The following is a 21,940-nucleotide window of genomic DNA, read 5'->3' on the forward strand; positions in this document are numbered from 1 at the left end:
AGGTCGAGGCTGCAGTGGTGGGGAGTGGCCACTGCACTCCTGTCTGGGTGACAGAGTGAGACTCCAACTCAAAACAAAAAAAAAAAAAAAAGAAGTTTAAGTAATAGCTCCCGCAAATAAATTTCATATATATATATATATATATATATATATATATATATATATATATGCATTACTAAATTAAATTGAAACCACTTAAATATATTCACCTATTTTCCAAATTCTGCTCATGTTTCAGAATAAATATGATGACTTTTAGACATAAATAAATTTGCATATTATAAGTATAACATAATATAGATGTAGTGTGTGTATGCATATGCATATACTTAAACAGCAGAAGCATGAGTAAACAATACTTTAAATAAAATACTGAATTTGTCTTTGGCCATTTCTCAGGTTAATCGCATCATTTTCAACACAACACTAATACAATGTAGGAACAGCAGGTAACAAGTAAAGAACGTGACAGGAAAGAACTCAGTAAAAATTAATTACCACCCCTAGGCTGGAGTAGGGTCACTCAGCTTAAATTCCTTAACACTGGATATGTTTACAGCAATTTTTTGTGATTAAATATGAACTGGTTTTAATCAGTCTTCCAGATAAGAAGATATGGAGCTGGGCTTAGTGGCTCAGCCTGTAATCTTAGCGCTTTGGGAAGCTGAGGTGAGTGGATTGCCTGAGCCCGCGGGTTCGAGACCCGCCTGGGCAACTTGGCGAGACCTCATCTCTACAATAAGTCAAAAATCAGCCGGGCGTGGTAGCGCGCGCCTAGTTCCAGCTACTTGGAAGCCTGAGGCAGAAGAATCGTCGGAGCCCAGGAGGTTGAGGCCGCAGTGGCCGGGAGCGGCCACTGCACTCCAGTCTGGGTGACAGAGTGAGACTCCAACTCAAAAAAAAAAAAGAAAGAAAAAAGAAAAAATGGAAAGAGACAATAAATAAATCTATTTTGAGAATTACAACATCTGCAGTTCAGGAGTGATTCACACTGATGAATTCCAAACTGCAGCCCACCATTTAATAAATATCTATTCACCTATGCCCGAGTTGGTTAAAGAGTCATACATAGCTATTATTAGTATTCCTACACTCAAGAAGATCAAATTTTTTAAGAAGAAAAATCAAACACACTAAATATGTGAGCAAAAGTTTATTTACAAAAAAGAATGATGTTATTTTATTTTCATTATTTAGCCTATAATCAATGTAGGCTAAGATACAAAATGAAAACGTAATTAATATTAATTTTCCCTTTAATGATATGATGTTGTCATAACGACTGAATTCATCTAAAAAATCATAGACATTTTTACAAAAGAAAATCACATAAAGAAAAGCATCAACTAATCTGTGTGAGAATGTGCTCCATTTACAACCATCACTTGCCTCCTTAGTTTACACAAACACAATTGTGCTTGTAATAATCTTCAAATTTTTGTTGAAGAGACTAACAACTGCCAGAACATTGCAAGCAGAATGCCAGTTGAGCATTTTCCAAGTGCCCTACAATAGCCTACATTCTTACAGGGTTTACTTTGTCTAAAATATAGAAATACATTTTGATAAAAAAGAGGCTTCGAGTCAATATATTCCCCTGATCTTAAGTGAGTCAAATGATTCCTGGTTGACTAAGGTACTTTCTTTTACAAATATCATGCGCCATAAGAATTACTACTATCCTCTAAAGTGCTCAGCACACACTGTGGAAAAGCAGTTTCGGCACAAGAATCTGTGAGGTAGACACTGGCATCTTGAAATTCTGCTGAAGAATCTGAAGCACAAAGTTGCTAAGCGACTTGTTGGAAGTTACACAAACAGCAAGAAATAATCCCCCTCAAGCAAATGAATTCGCCATTTCCCCAGTTGCTCGACTTGAGCATCTTGATACCTTGCTTTGCCCCAAACCAATTCACTGACAAGTTCCATACACCTAAGCCCTAAATGCAACTAGAGTCTGTCAACTTGCCTCATCTGCATCACCCATACCTTCATGCAGTCATTTTACTAACTAATTAGGAAAACAAGGGTAGAAGTTCTCAATTGGAAAGCTATAGTTCTCCATGATTTCACATGTTCTGACCAGTTTATTTTCCACTGAAATTTCTCTATTTTTAAAAACATGTCAGAAGGTCCAGGTGGTTCTGCCTCAGTCTCTGTGACCCTATGACATTCAGATACTGAGAAATCTACCAGAGATTTGGAAAGGCATGACCTGTTTATGGCTATCTATCACTTTGCACTAGATAAGAGTGAATTGGTTCTACCTGAAGTGGCAAGAAAAAGAACTAGTGACATTGATGCAGAATCAATAACATCTGGAGTTGTGATGCATGTATCTCTGGCAGACTCAGAAGGTCCAAAGAGGTTACTTGCTATATCTGAACTGTCTCCAAAATACCTTTAGAAAACTGTTGTGAACACAGTCTTCAGCACCAGTTTGGGCACTGGCAGTGGGGACACAGAGAAAATACTCCAGAGGAACTAGTTGCCGAGTCCCAGTGAAGGACAAGATGCAGAGACATCCCTACCACATGTGTCCTGGTAACCAGGAAGACACAAGCTTCGGCCAGCCCACGTTAAGAGCATGCTACTCCCTAAGACTGAAGGGTGAATACAACACCTCTCTGAGGCTGATCACTATTAATCCAAAGAGGATACCTCAGGTGCAGTATACCCAGAGGGACAGGCCTGCCAAAGAGACCCAGGCACTCCATTCCCCTAACTGAAACTTTTGGAGTCTATAGCTGAAACCAGAAATGAAGAACCCAGCCTGCAGTGCATGAGTAAAGATATGTTTCAAAATGACTCAGCTTCCTTTTGTCAGCAATTTGCGAGCCAGGAGGGGAGAGTCCTGATTAGCACACATGGAGAGGGCTGAACACAGGTGAATCAGTTGGGGGCAGTTCGCAGCCTCTCCCCAACCACACAGTGTACAGGGGGACATCTAGAGGTAGGAACCTCCTCCCCTCTGCTGTGAGGAAAGAGCAGTGGTGCTTGGGTCACACCTACAAGGACCCCCAAAGTGTCAGAAATGGCCAAAAGAGGGTGATCAAAGATTGCAAAAGTTTTTTATTTTTTATTTTTTTATTTATTTCCCCTGCTCTTTCTATATAGTTTGCAGAAACGGTATATTTTCATTATACTTTACTCCTTCTCGGTCTTCTTCTTTCACATAAGGGTGAGTGTGAAAATCTCCTAATACTGTCAGTTGTAATTTTTCTGTTTTCTCTTTTTTACTGGTTTGTCTATCTGTTTGTTGGCTTGTTTGTTTTTCTTCTCTTCTTCATTCTCTTCATAGTCCTTTCTTCTCCCTTCTCTCTTTCTTAGTTTCTTTCCTTTCCCTTATGTTATTTTGAACCCAGATCGACTATTCCCAGACCACAAATGCAAAGATCAATGAATGGTTGAAAAAGATGAATAAGAACCAAGAAAGGCAAGACAAAAACATGAAAGAATTAATTACAGAGATGCAAGCTATGAAAGAATTCCCTACCCAGCTAAACTAAGCTTCATGAGTGATGGAGAATTAAAATCCTTCCCAGACACTTAATCCCTAAGAGTTTATGTTGTCTCCAGACCAGTTCTACAACATTCAAACAAGAAAGCATCAAGCACAGAAGAAATCAAAAACAGAATGACCATTATCTTCCCAAGAATACAGGAAAACAGACAACTAACACAGCATGCAGTGTGACTACAAAATTGAAAACACACACTTATCAAACCAAAATTCAGAAGAAAAACAACAATTAAATAAATAACAACAACAAAGCTCTTTAAATGTGTCATGACAAGAATAAACTCTCATATTTCAATAAACGGCCTGAATGTGAATGGACTAATACACCACTGAAAAGACATAAAAAGGCAAACTGGAATTTAAAAAGAAAAAACAAAAACAAAAACACAACCCAACAATTTACAACCCAACAATTTCCAGAAGACACATCTCACCAGATGGACACTCACAGACGTAAAGTTAGAGAATGGATAACATATTTTCAGTTGAATGGAACACATAAAGAAGCAGAAGTTGCAATCTTAATGTCAGACAAAACAACCTGTAAGTTATCAAAAATTTAAAAGGTACAGAAGAACACAACATAATGATAAAAGGTTCAATTCATCAACAAGAAATATCCATCCTTAACATATATGCGTCCAACACAGGAGCACCAACTTTTATAAAGTAGCTACTAAATAAACTAAAAAAAGATATTGACTCTAATACTATCCTAGCTTGGGACTTAAATACTCCACTAACAACCCCAGATAGATCATCAAGACAAAAAATCAACAAGAAGATCTGGAATCTCAACTTGATGCTTGACCAAATGGACTTAATAGATACCTACAGAACACTCCAGCCAACAACCACAGAATATACATTCTACTCATCACCTCATGGAATGTACACCAAGATCAACCACATCCTTGGCCATAAATCAAGCAGAAGCAAATTTTATAAGATTGAAATACTGCCATGCACCTTCTCAGACCACAGTGGGATAAAAATAAATATCAACTTCAACAAAATTTCCCCCAAACCCACCAAGGTATGGACACTAAACAGCATGATGTTGAGCAACCCCTGGGTCAACACAGACATTCAAAGATTCCTGGAAACAAACAGTATGGCCAATTTGAGAATCCTAAAAGATCTAAAAATCAACCTTTCATATGATTACACAATCCCCCTACTGGGAATATACCCGGAGGAACTCAAATCACTCTATGAAAAGGATACCTGCACATGCATGTTTATTGCAGTACCATTCACAATAGCAAAAACATGGAACCAACTATGCTGCCCATCCAAAGAAAACTGGATAAAAAAAATGTGGTCCATATACATGACGGAACATTACGTAGTCACCAAGAAGGACAAAATTATTAACTTCACAGCAACTTGGATGGATTTAGAGTCTATAATACTGAGTGATCTAATACAGAAACAAAGAGCTGAGTGTCACACGCTCTCACTCATAAGCAGACCTTAAACAATGATCATAATACTATCAGAAAAAGAAGATTAGCAGTAGAGGCAGACTGACAGGGGATGGAGGTAAGATTGGCAGTAGTAGAAACTGCCAGGGGAAGTATATAGGCATCAACAAGGGCGCCTATATAATGAACATTTGCGTACCTAGCCCTGAATTGTACCTCACATCTTTAAAATAAAATTTAAAAAAAAATTAAAAAGGAAATAAAGACACATCTTTCCAAAACCTCCGACCTCTTGGATGCCATAAAAAGAGTACTAAGAGGGGAATTTTTAACTCACCAACATTAAGAAAATAGAAAGATCACAAAGTAACAGCCTAATAAATCACCTAAGGGAGCTGGAAAGACAAGACCACCAAAACCATCACTCACCAGAAGAATGCAGATCACCAAAGTAAGAGCCCAAATATGGGACATAGAGGACAAAAATATCATTTCAAAAAAATCAATGAAACAAAAAACTGGTTCTTTGAAAGGATAAACAAGTTTGAGGGACTCCTAGCCAGACTGATCAAGAAAATGAAAGAAAAACCCCGAACACAGTCAGAAATGTAAAAGACCAAGTCACAACTGACCCTGAAGAAATACAAAAGATTACCCAAGATTACTACGCACACCTGTATGGAAACGAACTTGAAACCCTAAATGAAATGGAAGACTTTCTGACATCACACAACCTCCCAAGGTTGAACCAAGAAGAAATTCAGACCCTAAATAGACCAATAACAACCCAGGAAACTGACTTCTTCATAAGAAATTTACCTATAAAAATGAAGCCTTGGACCAGATGGTTTTCCAGCAAAATTCTCCAAAACATACAAGGAGGAGCTGATACCAATCCTATTGAAAGTATCCCAGGCAATTGAGAAAGCTGGAACTCTCCTCAAATCATTTTATGAAGCTAACATCACACTGATACCCAAACAGGGCAAAGACTCAACAAAGAAAGAAAACTACAGACCAATATCCCTAATAAACATAGATGCAAAAATTCTCAACAAGATTCTAGCAAACTGTATTAAACAACACATCTCAAAAAACATCCATGACCAAGTTGACTTTATCCCTGGGAAGCAGGGCTGGTTGAGCATTCACAAGACTATAAATGTAATTAAATACAACAGATCTAAAAGCAAGAACCACATGATTATATCAAGAAAATGTAACATCGTGTCTTGTCTAAAAAAAAAAAAAAACCCTTAAATATACCTAGGCAAAGAGGGAACATATTTCAAAATAGTAAGAGCCATCTACAATCAAACCACAGCCAACATGCTGCTAATTGGACAGAAAATGGAATTATTTCCCTTGAAAACCAGAACAAGATATCACCTTACCTGTTCAACATAGTGTTGGAAGTCCTTGCTACAGCAATCAGACAAGAGAAGAAAATCAGGAGTAACCAAATAAGGAAAGAGGAGGTTATCTCTCTTTGCTGATGATATGATCTTACATGTTGAAAACCCAAGAGAATCTTGGGTCCAAAACCTCCTTGCCCTGATAAAGGACTTTGGCAAAGTCTCAGGGTACAAAGTAAACGTGCAAAGGAGGGTCACATTCTTATACACAAACAACAAACAGACCGAGAACCAAATTAAAAGCACAATCCTGATCACAATAGCCATACACACACACAAACACAAGAAATATCTTAGCATCTTCCTAACCAGAGAGGTGAAAGACCTTTACAATGAAAACTACAAACACTGCTCCAAGAAATCAAAGAAGCCACAAACAAATGGAAAAATATACTATACTCGTGGATTGAAAGAATCAACATTGTTAAGATGTCCATGCTACCCAAGGCAATCTACAGATCCAATACAACACTAATTAAATTACCAATATCATTCTTCTCAGATCTGGAAATGACAATACAGAAAGTCATATGGAAACATAAAAGAATATGAATAGACAAAATAATATTTAACAAGAGAAACAAAGTGGGAGGTATCACACTTTGAGTCTTTAAACTTTGCTATAAAGCCACACTAATCAAAACAGCCTGGTAATGGTACAACAACAGGCATATAGATCAATGGAATCAGATAGAGACTCCAGAAGCAAAATCTCAATCAACTTATCTTCAACAAAGCCTTCACTACAACCACTGGGGAGAGGAGAGTCTATTCAGTAAATGGTTCTGGGAAAATTGACTGACCATATGCAGAAGACTGAAACAGGACCCCTACCTACCACCACACACAAAAGTGAACTCTAAATGGATCAAAGACCTAAACATAAAACCTCAAACTATAAGAATCTTAGAAAATGCTGAAGACACCCTTATAGAAATTGGAATAGGCAACCAATTCCCGATCAAAATCCCAAGTGCCCATAAAAGATAAGATAGACAAGTGGGTCCTCTTCAAACTGAAAAGCTTCTGTAAATCAAAAGAAATCATCAAGAGAACAGGCAGACAGCCCATAGAATGGGAAAAAAAATATTTGCCAACTGCAGGAAACTATGGGGGGTAGGGAGGGGAAGGGAGGTGGGATTAACGGTAGTCAATATCTGTCTGGGGATGGGGACACACACCTCATCAACAAGGGTACCTGCACAATGCATATTTGTATACCTAACGCTTAACTGTACCCCACAATTTTAAAATAAAAAATATGTTAAAAAATATATATATATATATTTGTCAACTGGATGTCTGACAAAAGCCTAACATCTAGGATCTACAAGAAACTCAAACATGCTAAAAGGAAAAAACAAAAACAAACAAATAAAACAGTCCTATTAAAGTGTGCAAAATACATGAGTAGACATTTCTCAAAAGAAGACATATGAGCAGCCAACAGAAACATGAAAAAATGCTCAACCTCGCTAATCATCAAAGAAATTCAAATTAAAACCACAAGGAGACACCACCTAACTCCAGTCAGAATTGCCATCGTCAATAACTCAAAAAACAACAGAAGCTGGAAAGGATGTAGGGAAGAGGGACTGCTTCTGCATTGTTGATGGGAGTGTGAACTAGTACAACCTATGTAGAAAACAGTGTGGCAATTCCTAAAAGATCTAAAAGTTGACCTTCTATATGACCCAACAGTCTCCCTTCTGGGAATATACCAAGAGAAACTCAAATCTTTCAATAAAAAAAGATACCTGCTCATGCATGTTTACTGCAGCATTATTCACAATAGCAAAAACATGGAACCAACTGTGCTGCCCATTGAAAGTGGATTGGATTAAAAAATGTGGTACATATACACCATGGAATATTACACAGCTATAAAGAAGGACAAAATTATGGACTTTGTAGCAACTTGGATGGATTTAGAGTCTATCATACTCAGTGATCTATCACAGAAACAAAGAACTGAGTCCCACATGTTCTCACACATAAGCAGACCTGAACATTTACCATAATACTATAAAAAAGGGATTGGCAGCAGAGAGAAACTGCCAGGGGAATGATGGGGGGAGCACATAACATTAATATGGGTACTTGATCTCAAACTAGGAGTAGTGGGGAGCAAGGGGAGGCCCAAACTTTACTGTATGATGACCATTTACCTAACTATTCCTGAATTGTACCCAACATCTTTAAAATAAAAACTACTCAATGAAGTCAAAGATGAAACAAACAAATGGAAAAATAGTCCATGCTCATGGATTGGAAAAATCAACGTTAAAATGCTCATCCCAACCAAGGCAATCTACAGATTTAACACAATACCCATTAAATTACCAGCAGCATTCTTCAGACCTGGAAAAGACAATAAAGAAATTCAAATGGAAACATAAATGACCATGAATCACCAAAACAATTCTCAGTCAAAAACAAAAACAAAAACAAACCCCAAAACAAAAAGCAAAACAAAGCAGGAGGTATCACACTCCCAGACTTTAAAGTTCATTATAAAGCTACAATAATCAAAACAGTCTGATATTAGTACAAGAACAGGCATATAGACCAATGGAATAGGACAGAGATTCCAGAAGCAAAACTACAATTTCTCAACCAACTCATCTTCGACAAAGCCTCCATCATCAACCACTGGGGACAGGAGAACCAATTCAGTAAATGGTGCTAGGAAAACCGGCTGACCACATGTAGACGATTAAAACAAGACCCCTACCTATCACAATACACAAAAATTAACTCTAAATGGATCAAAGACCTAAACATAAAACTTCAAACTATAAGAACTTAGAAAATGTAGGAGACACCTAATGGAAATTGGAAAAGGCAATACATTCCTGATCAAAACCCCAAGTGCCCAGGCCATAAGAGGTAAAATAGAGAAGTGGGACCTCATCAAACTGGCAAGCTTCTGCAAAGCTAAAGAAACCATCAAGAGAACAGGAAGACAGCCTACAGACTGGGAAAAAATACTTACCAACTGTATGTATGTCTGACAAAGTCCTAACATCTAGGATCTACAAGAATTCAAACGTACCAAAAAGAAAAAAACAAATAGCCCCATTACAAAGTGGGCAAAAGATATGTATAGGTACTTCTCAAAAGAAGACATATAGGCAGCCAATAGATACATGAAAAAATACTCAGCCTCACTAGTCAGCATAGAAATGCAAATTAAAACTACACTGAAATACCACCTAACTTCAGTCAGATTGGCCATCATCAATAACTCAAAAAACAACAGATACTGGAGAGGATGTGGAGAAAAGGAAACACTTCTACACTGCTGGTGGGAGGATAAATTAGTACAACCTCTGTGGAAAATAGTGTGGTAATTCCTAAAAGATCTAAGAATCAACCTTCCATACAACCCCGCAATCCCCCTACTGGGAATATACCCAGAGAATCTCAAATCACTCTCTGAAAAAGATACATGAACACATTTTTATTACAGCATTATTCACAATAGCAAGAACATGGAACCACCGAAAGAGGACTGGATAAAAAATGTGGTACATATACACGATGGAATATTATGCAGCCACAAAGAAGGACAAAAATCATAAACTTCACAGCAATCTGGATGAACTTAGAGTCTATTATACGAGTGATTTATCACAGAAACAAAGAACTAAGTATCACATGCTCTCACTCATAAAGGGACCTTGAACGATTATCGTAATACTATAAGAAAAAGATTGGCAGTAGCGGGGAAACTGCCCGGGGTGGGGAAGTAGGATGGGGGATTGGCAGTAGTGGGAAACTGCTGGGGGTGGGGGGCACACCTCATCAACAAGGATACCTGCGTAACGAACATTTGTGTACCTAACCCTGAATTGTACCCCACATCTTTAAAATTAAAAAATTAAGCTGGGCTCGATGGCTCAGCCTGTAATTCCGCGCCTTTGGGAGGCTGAGGTGAGTGGATTGTCTGAGCCTGCGGGTTCAAGACCTGCCTGGGCAGCGAGATCTCACCTCTACAATAAATCAAAAAATCAGCCGGGCGTGGTCGTGCATGCCTGTAATTCCGGTTACTTGGAAGGCTGAGGCGGAAGGATCGCGGAGCCCAGCAGGTCGAGGCTGCGGTGGCCGGGAGCGGCCACTACACTCCAGTCTGGGCAGCAGAGTGAGACTCCAACTCAAAAAAAAAAAAAAAAAAATTAAACATAAAAATAAATAAGTAGATAAAATTACAAAAATAAATAAAATTAAATGGATAAAATTAAATTTTAAAAATCGTGTCATTCTGCTTCTGGGAAATCTTTCAAAATTTCACTTTGCACTTCAAACTCAATCAAAGAAACTTCTTACTATGCCAGAAAGTCTCTACATTATCTAGCACCTTTCCAAATTCACAGTACTCACCACCTCCAACTGCCCACCATGCCACAGTGGCTTCCGTAACTCCACTTGCCTTCTTTCCTTCAGACTTTGCAACACAGGAAACCATTTCTCCTCCTGCTCATATTTTGGGTCCAGTTTAAGTGTTAGCTCCCCAGAGAGATGTCCTTGACCACCCAACTTCATAGTTTCTATTTTTCATTCTTCTGTGTCCCTGATCACATTTTACAATTACGTTTCATTGATTGATGACTTACTTTCTATATACTCAATAAATATGTAATTTCAAAAAGGGTGGAAGCCGTTTATTTATTTCCTAACTCTATATTTAGCACCTAGCACAGTGCCAACACATATAAGGAACTCACAGAGAACTCATCACTAGTAGATAATTCGACATAGGCTACAAGTTCTTGCTTTTTTCCATTGATGGTCCCTTTATGCAGTTTCACAAGTATCATCAGAGTATGCCAAAAAGTGGACTTCTTTATCAAATAAGAGATTTAAGCCCTTTGCTGATTCGGAAAAAAGAAATAAAACTATTAATTTTCAAATATGAAATATATGTTCCAGAAAAATGTAGCAACAAGACACATATGTAAACTTTCCTTCTTTTTATTCAGTGCACATCTGTGAGCACTAGTAAATATAAATATTTTATAAGCAATAGTTATATTTACTTTCTGATTTAGATTCCATGAAATTTAACTCAACTCATGAAAATATTCTTTTATCAAAGTATATATATACTTTTTTTTTTTTGAAAGCAGGAGTTATTGAGAGGACAGAAAAGTTCCTACAGTTGGTAGGGTCCTGAAGGGGTTGACCTATCAAAGTCTATTTTTACTGAAAATCCCAAACAGATTATATACTAAGTTTTTAACTCATTCTCCAAGTCTGCCTGGTTAACAGACATAGCTGAGAGCTAGTTGGCCAGTAATTCATGGAAAAATTCTCTAACTTTGTTGTAAGTCAGAGTTACTTAGGGAGTTTGTTTAAAAAGAAAATCATCTGCTCTGGTCCCACCCCCAGGGATTTCCATGCAGCATTTTTGGGGTGGGTTCAGGCCACTATATTTTTAACAAGCTCCCCTGGGGCTCAGAGTCACACTGTCTTTGTAGACACTTTTCAAACTTCTCTAAGACAGTTTAGAAGCTAAAAATATTTAGCATTCAATTTCTGCTTCTTTACCAAAATCTGATGTTTAGTGATCTTCAGATAATGGAGCTTATTCGTGACTCTTCAAAATATTTTAAGACTTCATCTTGAAATATTATCTCTTTACTTACCCCGCTCCATCCACACAATTCCATTTTCAGTTCTTTGAATATGTCAAGTGTTTTCCCACCTCTGGGCTTTCGAACTTGATGTTTCATTTCCCTACGAAGTTCACACCCAGTTTTATATGGTTGTGTCATCATCCAGCCATTAGATTTCTCTTCTATGTCATCTCCTCAGTAAGCTCTGTATCTATAATGGTGACTTGTTTGTTTGCTTGTTAGTAGAAAGACTCACATATGGTTTTATGTGTCACTAGAATTCAGGGTCTTTTTGTTTTTCTATTCTCAACTCTGTATCCGAAGTGCAGAACACACTGGCTAGCATAGAATGGGTCTCAAAAAACTAAGTATTACTTAAAGTATTCATGCCTGGAAAAGTTGTTTATTAGCTTCTCATTTTCCTTTTGTTTGTGATTTTAACACATAACTCATAAATTAAAAAATAATTAAACATTACTTTAGAGATCATCCATGTTTAACTTATTTTCTAAGCAAGAAAACCAAAAATAAGAGAGATTTGAAAACTTGTCCTCCCCAAGTTCATGTCTATAATTAGTATCAGAGTAAAGCCCAACATCCAAAGTCTCTTTGTCCACTATTTGTTATTCTAACACAGACATTGTCCAAAATCATATATTATTCATATGACATCAATTTTATTTGCAAAAAAATTGTTAAAATCATATGGTAATTGTCACATAGAAAAATAAAATAAAATGCAGGTTTTGTTTTGTAGGTTTTTTTTTCTTTTTTTTTTTGTTTGCAGCGGGAAGACGTGTGGTGTACTGTGTTTTTGTGTTTGATGTTGCAGCTGTTTTTACCTCCACCCCATCGCAGGCATCTTGCGAGATCATTGCCGGTCCCAAGAGGCAGAATTGCAACTGGAGGGTGCTTGACTACATTGGCCTTTTCTGCAGAATCAAAAAATTAAAATAACATAAAATTTTGGACCCAGATAAAACAACAATAACAAAAGAGAGCTTGACATTATATGGAGGGATTCTACCAGGTATTACAAACAAAACAAAATTGTATATCTTAGATATATACAATTATAAATTATGAATAATTTGTATGCATTTGCAGCAATTGATAAAATATAAACACTGTTATTCACAAAAGTACAAGGATTTTCGAAACACATACAAAAGGAGAGTTTTAAAAATATTTTTACTCAGCTAGACATTGTGACGTGTTTTATTTACCTCCATTGCATCCCCTCAGGGACCATAGTTATATGCAGCATAGGAATACACGTAAGAGACAGGACCAAGGTAGATAGGTAGGTTTTATCTAAAGTCCCTTTGCAACATCAACTCTATGTACATTTTACTTGAAGGAATAAAATATTTGAAAACAGTTGAATTGTAAAAGTGAGTAAATTGCTAACAATGTTCTTGAATTGGTCCCACCCATGGTGCTGTTTTGTGTCAGAACAAACAGAACACAATGTTAACAGCTGGAATACATCGAGATCAGCAGGTTTTCTATGAGATTAATCTTTACATCACATAAAGCTTTGGGTTCAGAGCAGTAAAGATCTCTGCTGCTGACATTCCATATGCTTTGCTTTGAATCATCATATGCCTTGAATTAATCTCCAATGTACATCATCTTTGTTTTTTTCTCCCTCCTTGGCCCCTCAAAGTCAAGTGTGTGTATGTGTGTAAGATGGAGGGGCAAGATAATTTAGTGATATGCCCCAATGAAATAGTCAAAATTTTGATTTTGGGAATGAAGACAAGCCTAAAAATCCCCACTATTTTCATCCTTGCAAGTTTTCAGACATTTTTCAACTAACTCATTAACTTTTCTAATTCTTGAATTCTGGTTTTCTTCTTATATAGAACATACAAATACTGTTTACATCGTTCAGGGAAAATCAAGATCAGAATTTCTACTGATTTTTAAATCAAATATTAGTAGATTAAAGTTGTTAAATCTCATCAAAAGCATTGCTGGCAACATGTATCTAATTAATTTGCATTTTTTTAGTGTATGCAATGTAGAATATTCTCATTGCATTGACTAAATGGAAGATTTTTTCAATTTAGATATATAGAGAGCAAAACTTCTTTTGAATCAATTTTTTTGTGTGTGAAAAGGCTTGTTTTTACCAAAGACTCAGTCAATGCAGTAACTAAAATAAGATCTAAAAAAGTAAATATTTGTTTTGGATTTATCTTCTCATGAAGCCCAATTCATGACCAGTTTTTCTAACCAGTAATCAGCTCTTTGGATTGACTGACTAGGCTTAAAATAAACAAATTTTTTTTCCGAATTTATCAAATTTTTCTCGTGCTGCATACTTATTTTTTATCCTAAAACATGCATCTGTTTTATTTCCTTATAAAAATCAATTTATTTAAATGTAGATAGAGAGGCAGACTACAGGCATGTACCACCACTCCCAACCAAGATTAGTAATGCCTTTCTGTGTCATAGAGTTGTAAAGAATAAATACAATAATTTAGGGGAAAAAATTAGCACAAGACTATCAGATAGCACGTGATAAATAAAAATTAGCTGCTATGGTGATGATGATGATTGATGATAATGTTATGAGTGTACACAGAGGGTAAGATTTTGAGGCTCATGTTTAAATAAAGTAAGCACGTTTGTTTGGCATAGATGTTATCACAAATGCCAAGACCCCTTTTGCTCACTCCCTCTTTTGGGGAATAAACCCCCAATGCTCTTGATTTTAAAATAATTCTGAAGGATAAAAGAATAAATAAATAAAACAATTCTGAAAGTTTAGTAAATATTATGAGAAAGGAGAGGTTTCTAGATATCTATAAATTAATAGATCAATTAAAATGCTGACATCGATTGAACAAAGTAAATAGTGTGCAAACTGCTAGATGTCCAATTATATCACTGCTTCCAAAGATATTAATGCTAGTGATAAATATATTGATAGATAAATAATGGATAAATAGATGATACATAGATGATTGATAGGTAGATTGATAGATAATGGATAGATAGATAATGGATAGATAGATGATAGAGATAGAGATGATAAATGACTAGATAGATATCTCTCACTTCAGTCATATTCAACATGTGTCTGCATTACCTATGCAATCCAAAATCCAGCCCACAGTTCCATCTCCACCACAGGCTAACACTCTGAATTCAGGAACATCACGGAAAAAGTTTAACCTGAAAAATATGCATGTTGTGGCACATGATTAATATTTTTAAATGAGGACATTTTCAGTTTAGTATCTTTAGCGTTTTACTCAATGAAATATATTTGCACTTTATGAAAATCATAAGCTATCTTAACGATATTTTACTTATAATTTAAACATATTTTTGTAATTATATATTCCAGATTCTATGTTCTGTGATTATGTATTCTAGGTTCTATCATAAATCTATTTTTTATAAACCCAAAAATAAAGTGTTAATACGTTATAATAATTTTCATTAAGATATTCTCCCAGATGTCATCTGCAGTTCACACAATCCAGAATGACATAAACTACATTTTTTCATTTAATACATTTTGGTAATCAAAAATTATATTTTGAATAATACAATATCAGGAAATATGTCTTAAACAATTTTCTGCTTTCTCCATAACTGGGAGAAATCGATTGGGCTGCAATGGGGCTCTAGCCAACGGTTTCCATATTTTCTTTTGATTTAACAGCTGCAAATACAAGGCGGCTTCGGCTTGCTTTTTGACCTGGCTGATAGTGTTTGCCACCCAGGAACACTCCAGCCTAATTGCTGGGTCAGCTGTCATAAATACCCACTGCTTTTGCTGTTACTGCATGCAGCGTGCTTATTAATGCAACCTACCTTGGGAAAAGTCACAAAGGCGAGTATTGCAGCCAGCTATACAGTCATACATGCCTATTTTATTGCAATAAAAGAATTGAAACAGGACAGAAACTTTGGAATATGTCTCTTTCCCTCCCTTGCCCCAGAGATAACAAATGGTAATAATATGCAATCATCCAAGTACGTTTTCTGTCAATGTATGAATGCTCACATGTAAATTATTGTTACACACATTTTATAAAAACATGAATAGGATTATGCTATATATATTTTCCATTAACATATGAGGACCTTTAAATTTAAAAATATGCCTAGGAGATCTTTCTGTATCAGTAGATAATGTATGTCTATGTGTCACAGTCCAACAGATTATGATTTTTTTTTAGTGCTCTATCATGTTCTCTCTTTTTTTTTTTTTTTTTTTTGAGTTGGAGTCTCATTCGGTCGCCCAGACTGGAGTGCAGTGGCCGCTCCCAGTCACCGCAGCTCGCCTGCTGGGCTCCGCGATCCTTCCACCTCAGCCTTCCGAGTAGCTGGAATTACAGGCATGCGCTACCACGCCCGGTTGATTTTTTTTCATTTATTGTAGAGATGAGGTCTCGCTGCCCAGGCGGGTCTTGAACCCGCGGGCTCAGGCAATCCACTCACCTCAGCCTCCCAAAGGCGCAGGATTACAGGCTGAGCCACCGAGCCCGGCTTATCATGTTCTATAATAAATGCACGTACTATAAAATTATATAAACAATATCTTTTCATGGGATTTTAAGTTTAAGTATCTCTAGTGTTTCACTATTACAAAAAAAGGTATTGTAGCTAACATTTTTGAGGAACATATGTGTGAGCATGTCAATATGTTTCTGAAGGCTGCCCTGGAGGAAAATTTTCTACTGTACGTCATGCACAAAAGCCTCTAACTGGCTCCCACTGCAAAATAGGTAAGTGTCCATTTCTTTATAACCTCAAAACACTTCATAGCAACATCTTTATGATATTTCTTTAGAGACAAGTGAAAAACAGCATCTTATTTTTTGTAAAATCATACTTTCCTCTTTAGTGCGTGGAGCATATTTTTGTACATTTTGTACATTTCCTGGAGATACATGACTACTTCTGTAAACAGAATATTCAAAGACTCTGCAACTGAATTGTCTCTTAACATTATTTTACGAAACTCTTTACATATTACAAGTGACACTTTGCATTTACATTTGCATCATTAAAAATGTGTTTTCAAAATAATACCAACAGTATGAACATATAATAGAAAATGTATAAAACTTACTAAAACCCACATGTAATCATAATAGCCATGGATATTTAGAACATGAAACTTGCATGCATTTTCTTATTTATTATATTTGAATATTTCACCTTCGTTGGAGATGTTGCAAATATTTTCTTCAAGTCTCCTATTAGTTGGTTTGTTTATATTATGTATAATGTAATAAACACTTATGTACCAATTACCCATTCTGGGAAATAGTGTATTTCCAATAGATTACATATACCCCGTACTCTTTTCCTATAGAACTGTTCTTCCTGATTCACAAAGGTGAGCACTATTTTGAATATTATGTGTAGGTCATAATCAACATTGACTTTCAACTTTTTCCACTTAGCATTGTTACTAAGATTCATCCATGCTGTAGCTGAAGTTCTTTCTATTTATGCTGCTGTGTTAATACCTCTTATGTAACATGCCTTTTTAATCCATGTCAATGGGCTTTTGAACTGGCTTGTTTTAGGTTCTTATAAAACATGCATTCTTGTACAGGCATACCTCGTTTTATTGCACTTCACTTTATTGAGCTTTGAAGATAAAGCATTTTTAATAAATTGAATATTTGTGGCAACCCTGATTTGAGCAAGTCTATTGGCGTCATTTTACCAGCAGTGTGTGCTCACTTCATGTCTCTGTGTCATATTTTGGTAATTCTAGCAATATTTCAAACGTTGTCATTGTTATTACATCTGTTATGGTCATCTGTAATCATGGATCTTTGTGTGGAGACACCACAAACCCATGTATGAGAAAGAACTTAACTGATAATGCTGTATTTGTCCTGACTGCTCTACTGACCAGCCGCTCCCACTTCTCTCTCCCTCTCCTTGGTTCTCCCTATTTTCTGAGAAATGGCAATGTTAACATTAGGCTAATTAACCCGACCATGGTCTCTAAATGTTCAAGTGAAAAGAAGAGTCCAAAAGTCACATATCTCTCACTTCCAATCAAAAGCTAGAAATGATTGAACCTTGGTGAGGAAGACATGTGGCACGTGAAGAGAAGCCAAAAGCTAGTACTTTTGTGCTGCACAGTTAACCAAATTGCGAATGTGAAGATAAAGTATTTGAAGGAAATTAAAATTACTACTCCAGTGAACACATAAATGATAAAGTGAAACAGCATTATTGCTGATATAAAGTTTGAGTGGTCTGGACAGAAGATGAAACTAGCCACAGCATTTCCCTAAGCCAAAATCTAATCCAGAACAAGGTCTTAACTTCAGTTCCATGAAGACTGAAAGAGGGGAGGAAGATGCAGAAGTTGGAAGCTAGCAGAGATTGGTTCAGGAAGTTAAAGGAAAGAAGTCATCTCCATAATGTAAAGTGCAAGGTAAAACAGCATGTGCTGATGTGGAAGCTGCAGCGACTTATCCAAAAGATCTAACTAAGATCACTGATAAAGGTGGCTACACTAAACAACAGATTTTCCATGTAGATAAAACAGCCTTCTACTGGAAGAAAATACCCACCTAGAGAGAAGAAGTCAATACCTGACTTCAAAGCTTCAAAGAACAGGCTGACTCTCTTATTAGATGCGAATGGAGCTGGTGACTTTAAGTTGAAGCCAATACTCATTGACCATTCCCCAAATCCCAGGGACCTTAAGAATTAGACTAAATCTACTCTGCCTGTAATCTATAAATGGAGCAAAAAAAAGCATGGATGACAACACATTTGTTTACGATATGATTTACTGAACATTTAAGTGCACAGTTGAGACCTACTTTTCAGGAAAAAAAAAAAACTTTTCAAAATATGACTGCTCATTGATAGTGCACCTAGTCACCCAAGAGCTCTAATGGAGATATGCAATACCATTGTATAGCCCATGAATCAAGAAGTAATTTCAATTTTCAAGTATTACTATTTAATTTTTTTTTTTTTTCCTGATGGATCTGTGCAAAGTCAGTTGAAAACTTTCCAGAAAAGAGTCATTATTCTAGTTGCCATTAAGAACATTCATGAGGCCGGGCTCGCTGGCTCAGCCTGTAATCCCAGCACTTTGGGAGGCCAAGGCGAGTGGATTGCCTGAGCCTGGGAACTCAAGACCAGCCCAGGCAACTTGGTGAGACCGTGTCTCTACAATAACTCAAACAAAAACAAAAACAAAAACAAAAGAACATTCATGATTCATGGGAGGAAGTCAAAATATCCATATTAACAAGAGTTTGGAAAAAGTTGATCCCAAACTTTCTGGATGACTTTGAGGGCTTCAAGACTTCAGTGGAGGAAGTCATTGCAGATATGGTGGAAATAGCAAGAGAATGAAATGCAGAAGTGAAGCCTGAAGCTATAATAAAATTGCTGCAATGTCATGATAAAACTTAAATGGATAAGGAGTTGTTTCTTATAGACAAGCAAAGAAAGTGATTTCTTGAGATGGAGTCTACTACTTCTATGAACATTGTTGAAATGACAACAAAAGATTTAGAATATTACATCAGCATAGTTCATAAAGCAGCAGGAGGGTTTGAGAGGATTGACTTCAACTGTGAAAGAAATTCTACTGTGGGTAACATGCTATCAAACAGCATTATATGCCACAAAGAAATCTTTCATGAAAGAAAAGTCCATGGATGGGGCAAACCTCATTGTTGTCTTATTTTAAGAAATTGCCACAGTCACACTAGCCTTTAGCAAACACCATCCTGATTAGCTAGCAGTCATCAAAAGCAAAGCAAGACTCTCCACCAGCAAAAAGATTATTACTCCCTTAGGGCTCCAATGATCATTAACACTTATGTGACTTGCTTTATTGCAATATTTACTTGATTGTGGTGAGCTGGAACCAAACCCACAATAGCTCCAAGGTATGCCTGTACTTACTTCTTAGTGCCTATGGGCAGTGGCTATTTTAGGAGTATGGTGTAGTCATATTCAACTTTACAAGACAATGCTAATTTGTTCACAAACAAGTTGTACCAATGTACAATGAATGTACTATTGCGTCCATTTTTCTTGTTGATTTGTAAAAATTTTTTACCTGTCCTTGATTTTAGTCTTCTTTGGTTTGTATACTTTTTCAAATAACTTTTAGAAGTTTAACGTTTTTTCTTTTATTTTCATTAATGTATATTTTGCTGAATAAAAATTTAGGTTTTGGGGGTTTTTGGGGGGGTTCTTTTTCTGAGTTGGAGTCTCACTCTGTCGCCCAGGTTGGAGTGCAGTGGCACACCATGGCCACCACAACCTCGACCTGCTGGGATCAAATGATGCTTCTGCCTCAGCCTTCCAAGAAGCTGGAACCACAGGCACACACCGCCATGCCCAGCTAATTTTTTGATTTATTGTAAAGACGAGGTCTCATCAAGTTGTCCAGGTTGGTCTTGAACCCCTGGACTCAGGTGATCCTCTCACCTCTGTCTCCCAAAGTGCTGGTATTACAGGTGTGAGCCACAATACCAGGAAAAAAATTTAGTTTTAATTATTCAAATTTATCAGTCTTTTGATAGTCACTAGTACCTTAACCAGTCTTCTGTAAGAAAAGCTTCTTTACTCAAAGGTTAGAAGAGAATTTACATATACTCTTTTTAAAAATGTCATTTTTACATTTGATAAAGAAAATCTTAATTTGTTGTGGTTTGAGATAGGCATCTCTTTATTCCCTTCCTTCCTCTTCTTTCTTTCTCCCTCCTTTTCTCCCTTCCTTTCTTCCTCCCTTCCATCCTTCCTCTTGGCTGTAGTTCAGCAACTTTTCTATTTACTTTTTTTTTTTGAGTTGGAGTCTCACTCTGTCGCCCAGACTGGAGGGCAGTGGCCGCTCCCGGCCACCGCAGCCTCGACCTGCTGGGCTCTGGCGATCCTTCTGCCTCAGCCTTCCAAGTAGCCGGAATTACAGGCATGCGCTACCACGCCCAGCTAATTTTTTGATTTTTTGTAGAGATGCGGTCTCGCTGCCCAGGAGGGTCTCGAACCCGCGGGCTCAGGCAATCCACTCACCTCAGCCTCCCAAAGGCGCGGGATTACAGGCTGAGCCACCGAGCCCGGCTTATTTACTTTTTTTTTATGCATCTTTTCATTCATTGAATAATTCAACTTTCTACCATGCAAATTCTGTCGTAAATCTAATTTCTATGTATGACTACATTTCTATTTGTATTCTCTATTCTGTTTTTTTGTGAATGTGTCCATCTCTTTAATAATATTACTCTATTACAATTACTAGAGCTTTCCAGTAAGTCTTATCTTACCGGTTAAGGCATGAAAAACCTTACCTATTATTTCCTCTTTGTTTTTCTATATATTTCATATTTCACAAAAAATATTCATATTCATATTTCACAAAAAATAAACTAAGACCAAAGAAAAACCAATCATGATATTGATTAAAACTACATTAAACCTATAGATTAATTTTGACAGAAATAACATGTTTAATATGTTGATTAGGTTTCCTTATTTATTCATATATGATTGTTCAAGTTATTTAGATATTTAGATATATCCTTCATAAAGTGGCAGCAAGATTTGAGTTTTTAAATTGTTTTAAATTTTAAGTTTTAAAATTTTCTGCTTACAGGCCTTGCATATATTTTGTTAGATTCAGTCTTGGTTGTTTTATAGTTTTGTTGCTATTTTAAATCTGTTTACTGATATCAATATTAATGGTTCTGTTAATGGTGTGTATAAATATATTTGTCTTTTATATACTGATTTTAGAAACAATCACATTGCTTATATTTTTTCTATTGCTTTTGTTTTGTAGATTCCTTTGGATTTCCATGAATATAATTGTGATCCATGCTAAAGACAAAGGTATTATCAGTAATCTCTAATCTCCAGTCCTTATAGTTTTTATTCCTTACCCTGCTTTGTTGTCTTGGGCAGAATTTCAATATATTGTTAAATAGGAGT

The 21,940-nt window shown here is 36.5% G+C and overlaps 1 protein-coding gene across 1 annotated transcript in view; it reads right to left on the reverse strand.

The window, feature by feature from the left end:
• Positions 1 to 21,940, reverse strand: part of DGKB (diacylglycerol kinase beta) — a gene marked incomplete at its 3' end in the record, with an annotated part of 571,138 nt that overhangs the window by 229,006 nt on the left and 320,192 nt on the right. The window contains exons 18-19 of the mRNA XM_008059499.2: positions 15,087 to 15,172; positions 12,826 to 12,915 (exon numbers count right to left, since the gene is read on the reverse strand). Of these exons, the coding sequence (XP_008057690.1) occupies positions 12,826 to 12,915; positions 15,087 to 15,172 (176 nt within the window). The remainder of the gene's footprint in view (positions 1 to 12,825; positions 12,916 to 15,086; positions 15,173 to 21,940) is intronic.

The sequence above is a fragment of the Carlito syrichta genome, unplaced genomic scaffold (genome assembly GCF_000164805.1).
Source record: "Carlito syrichta isolate Samal-C Ts95f unplaced genomic scaffold, Tarsius_syrichta-2.0.1 Scaffold304199, whole genome shotgun sequence".
In the NCBI taxonomy this organism is placed as follows: domain Eukaryota; kingdom Metazoa; phylum Chordata; class Mammalia; order Primates; family Tarsiidae; genus Carlito; species Carlito syrichta.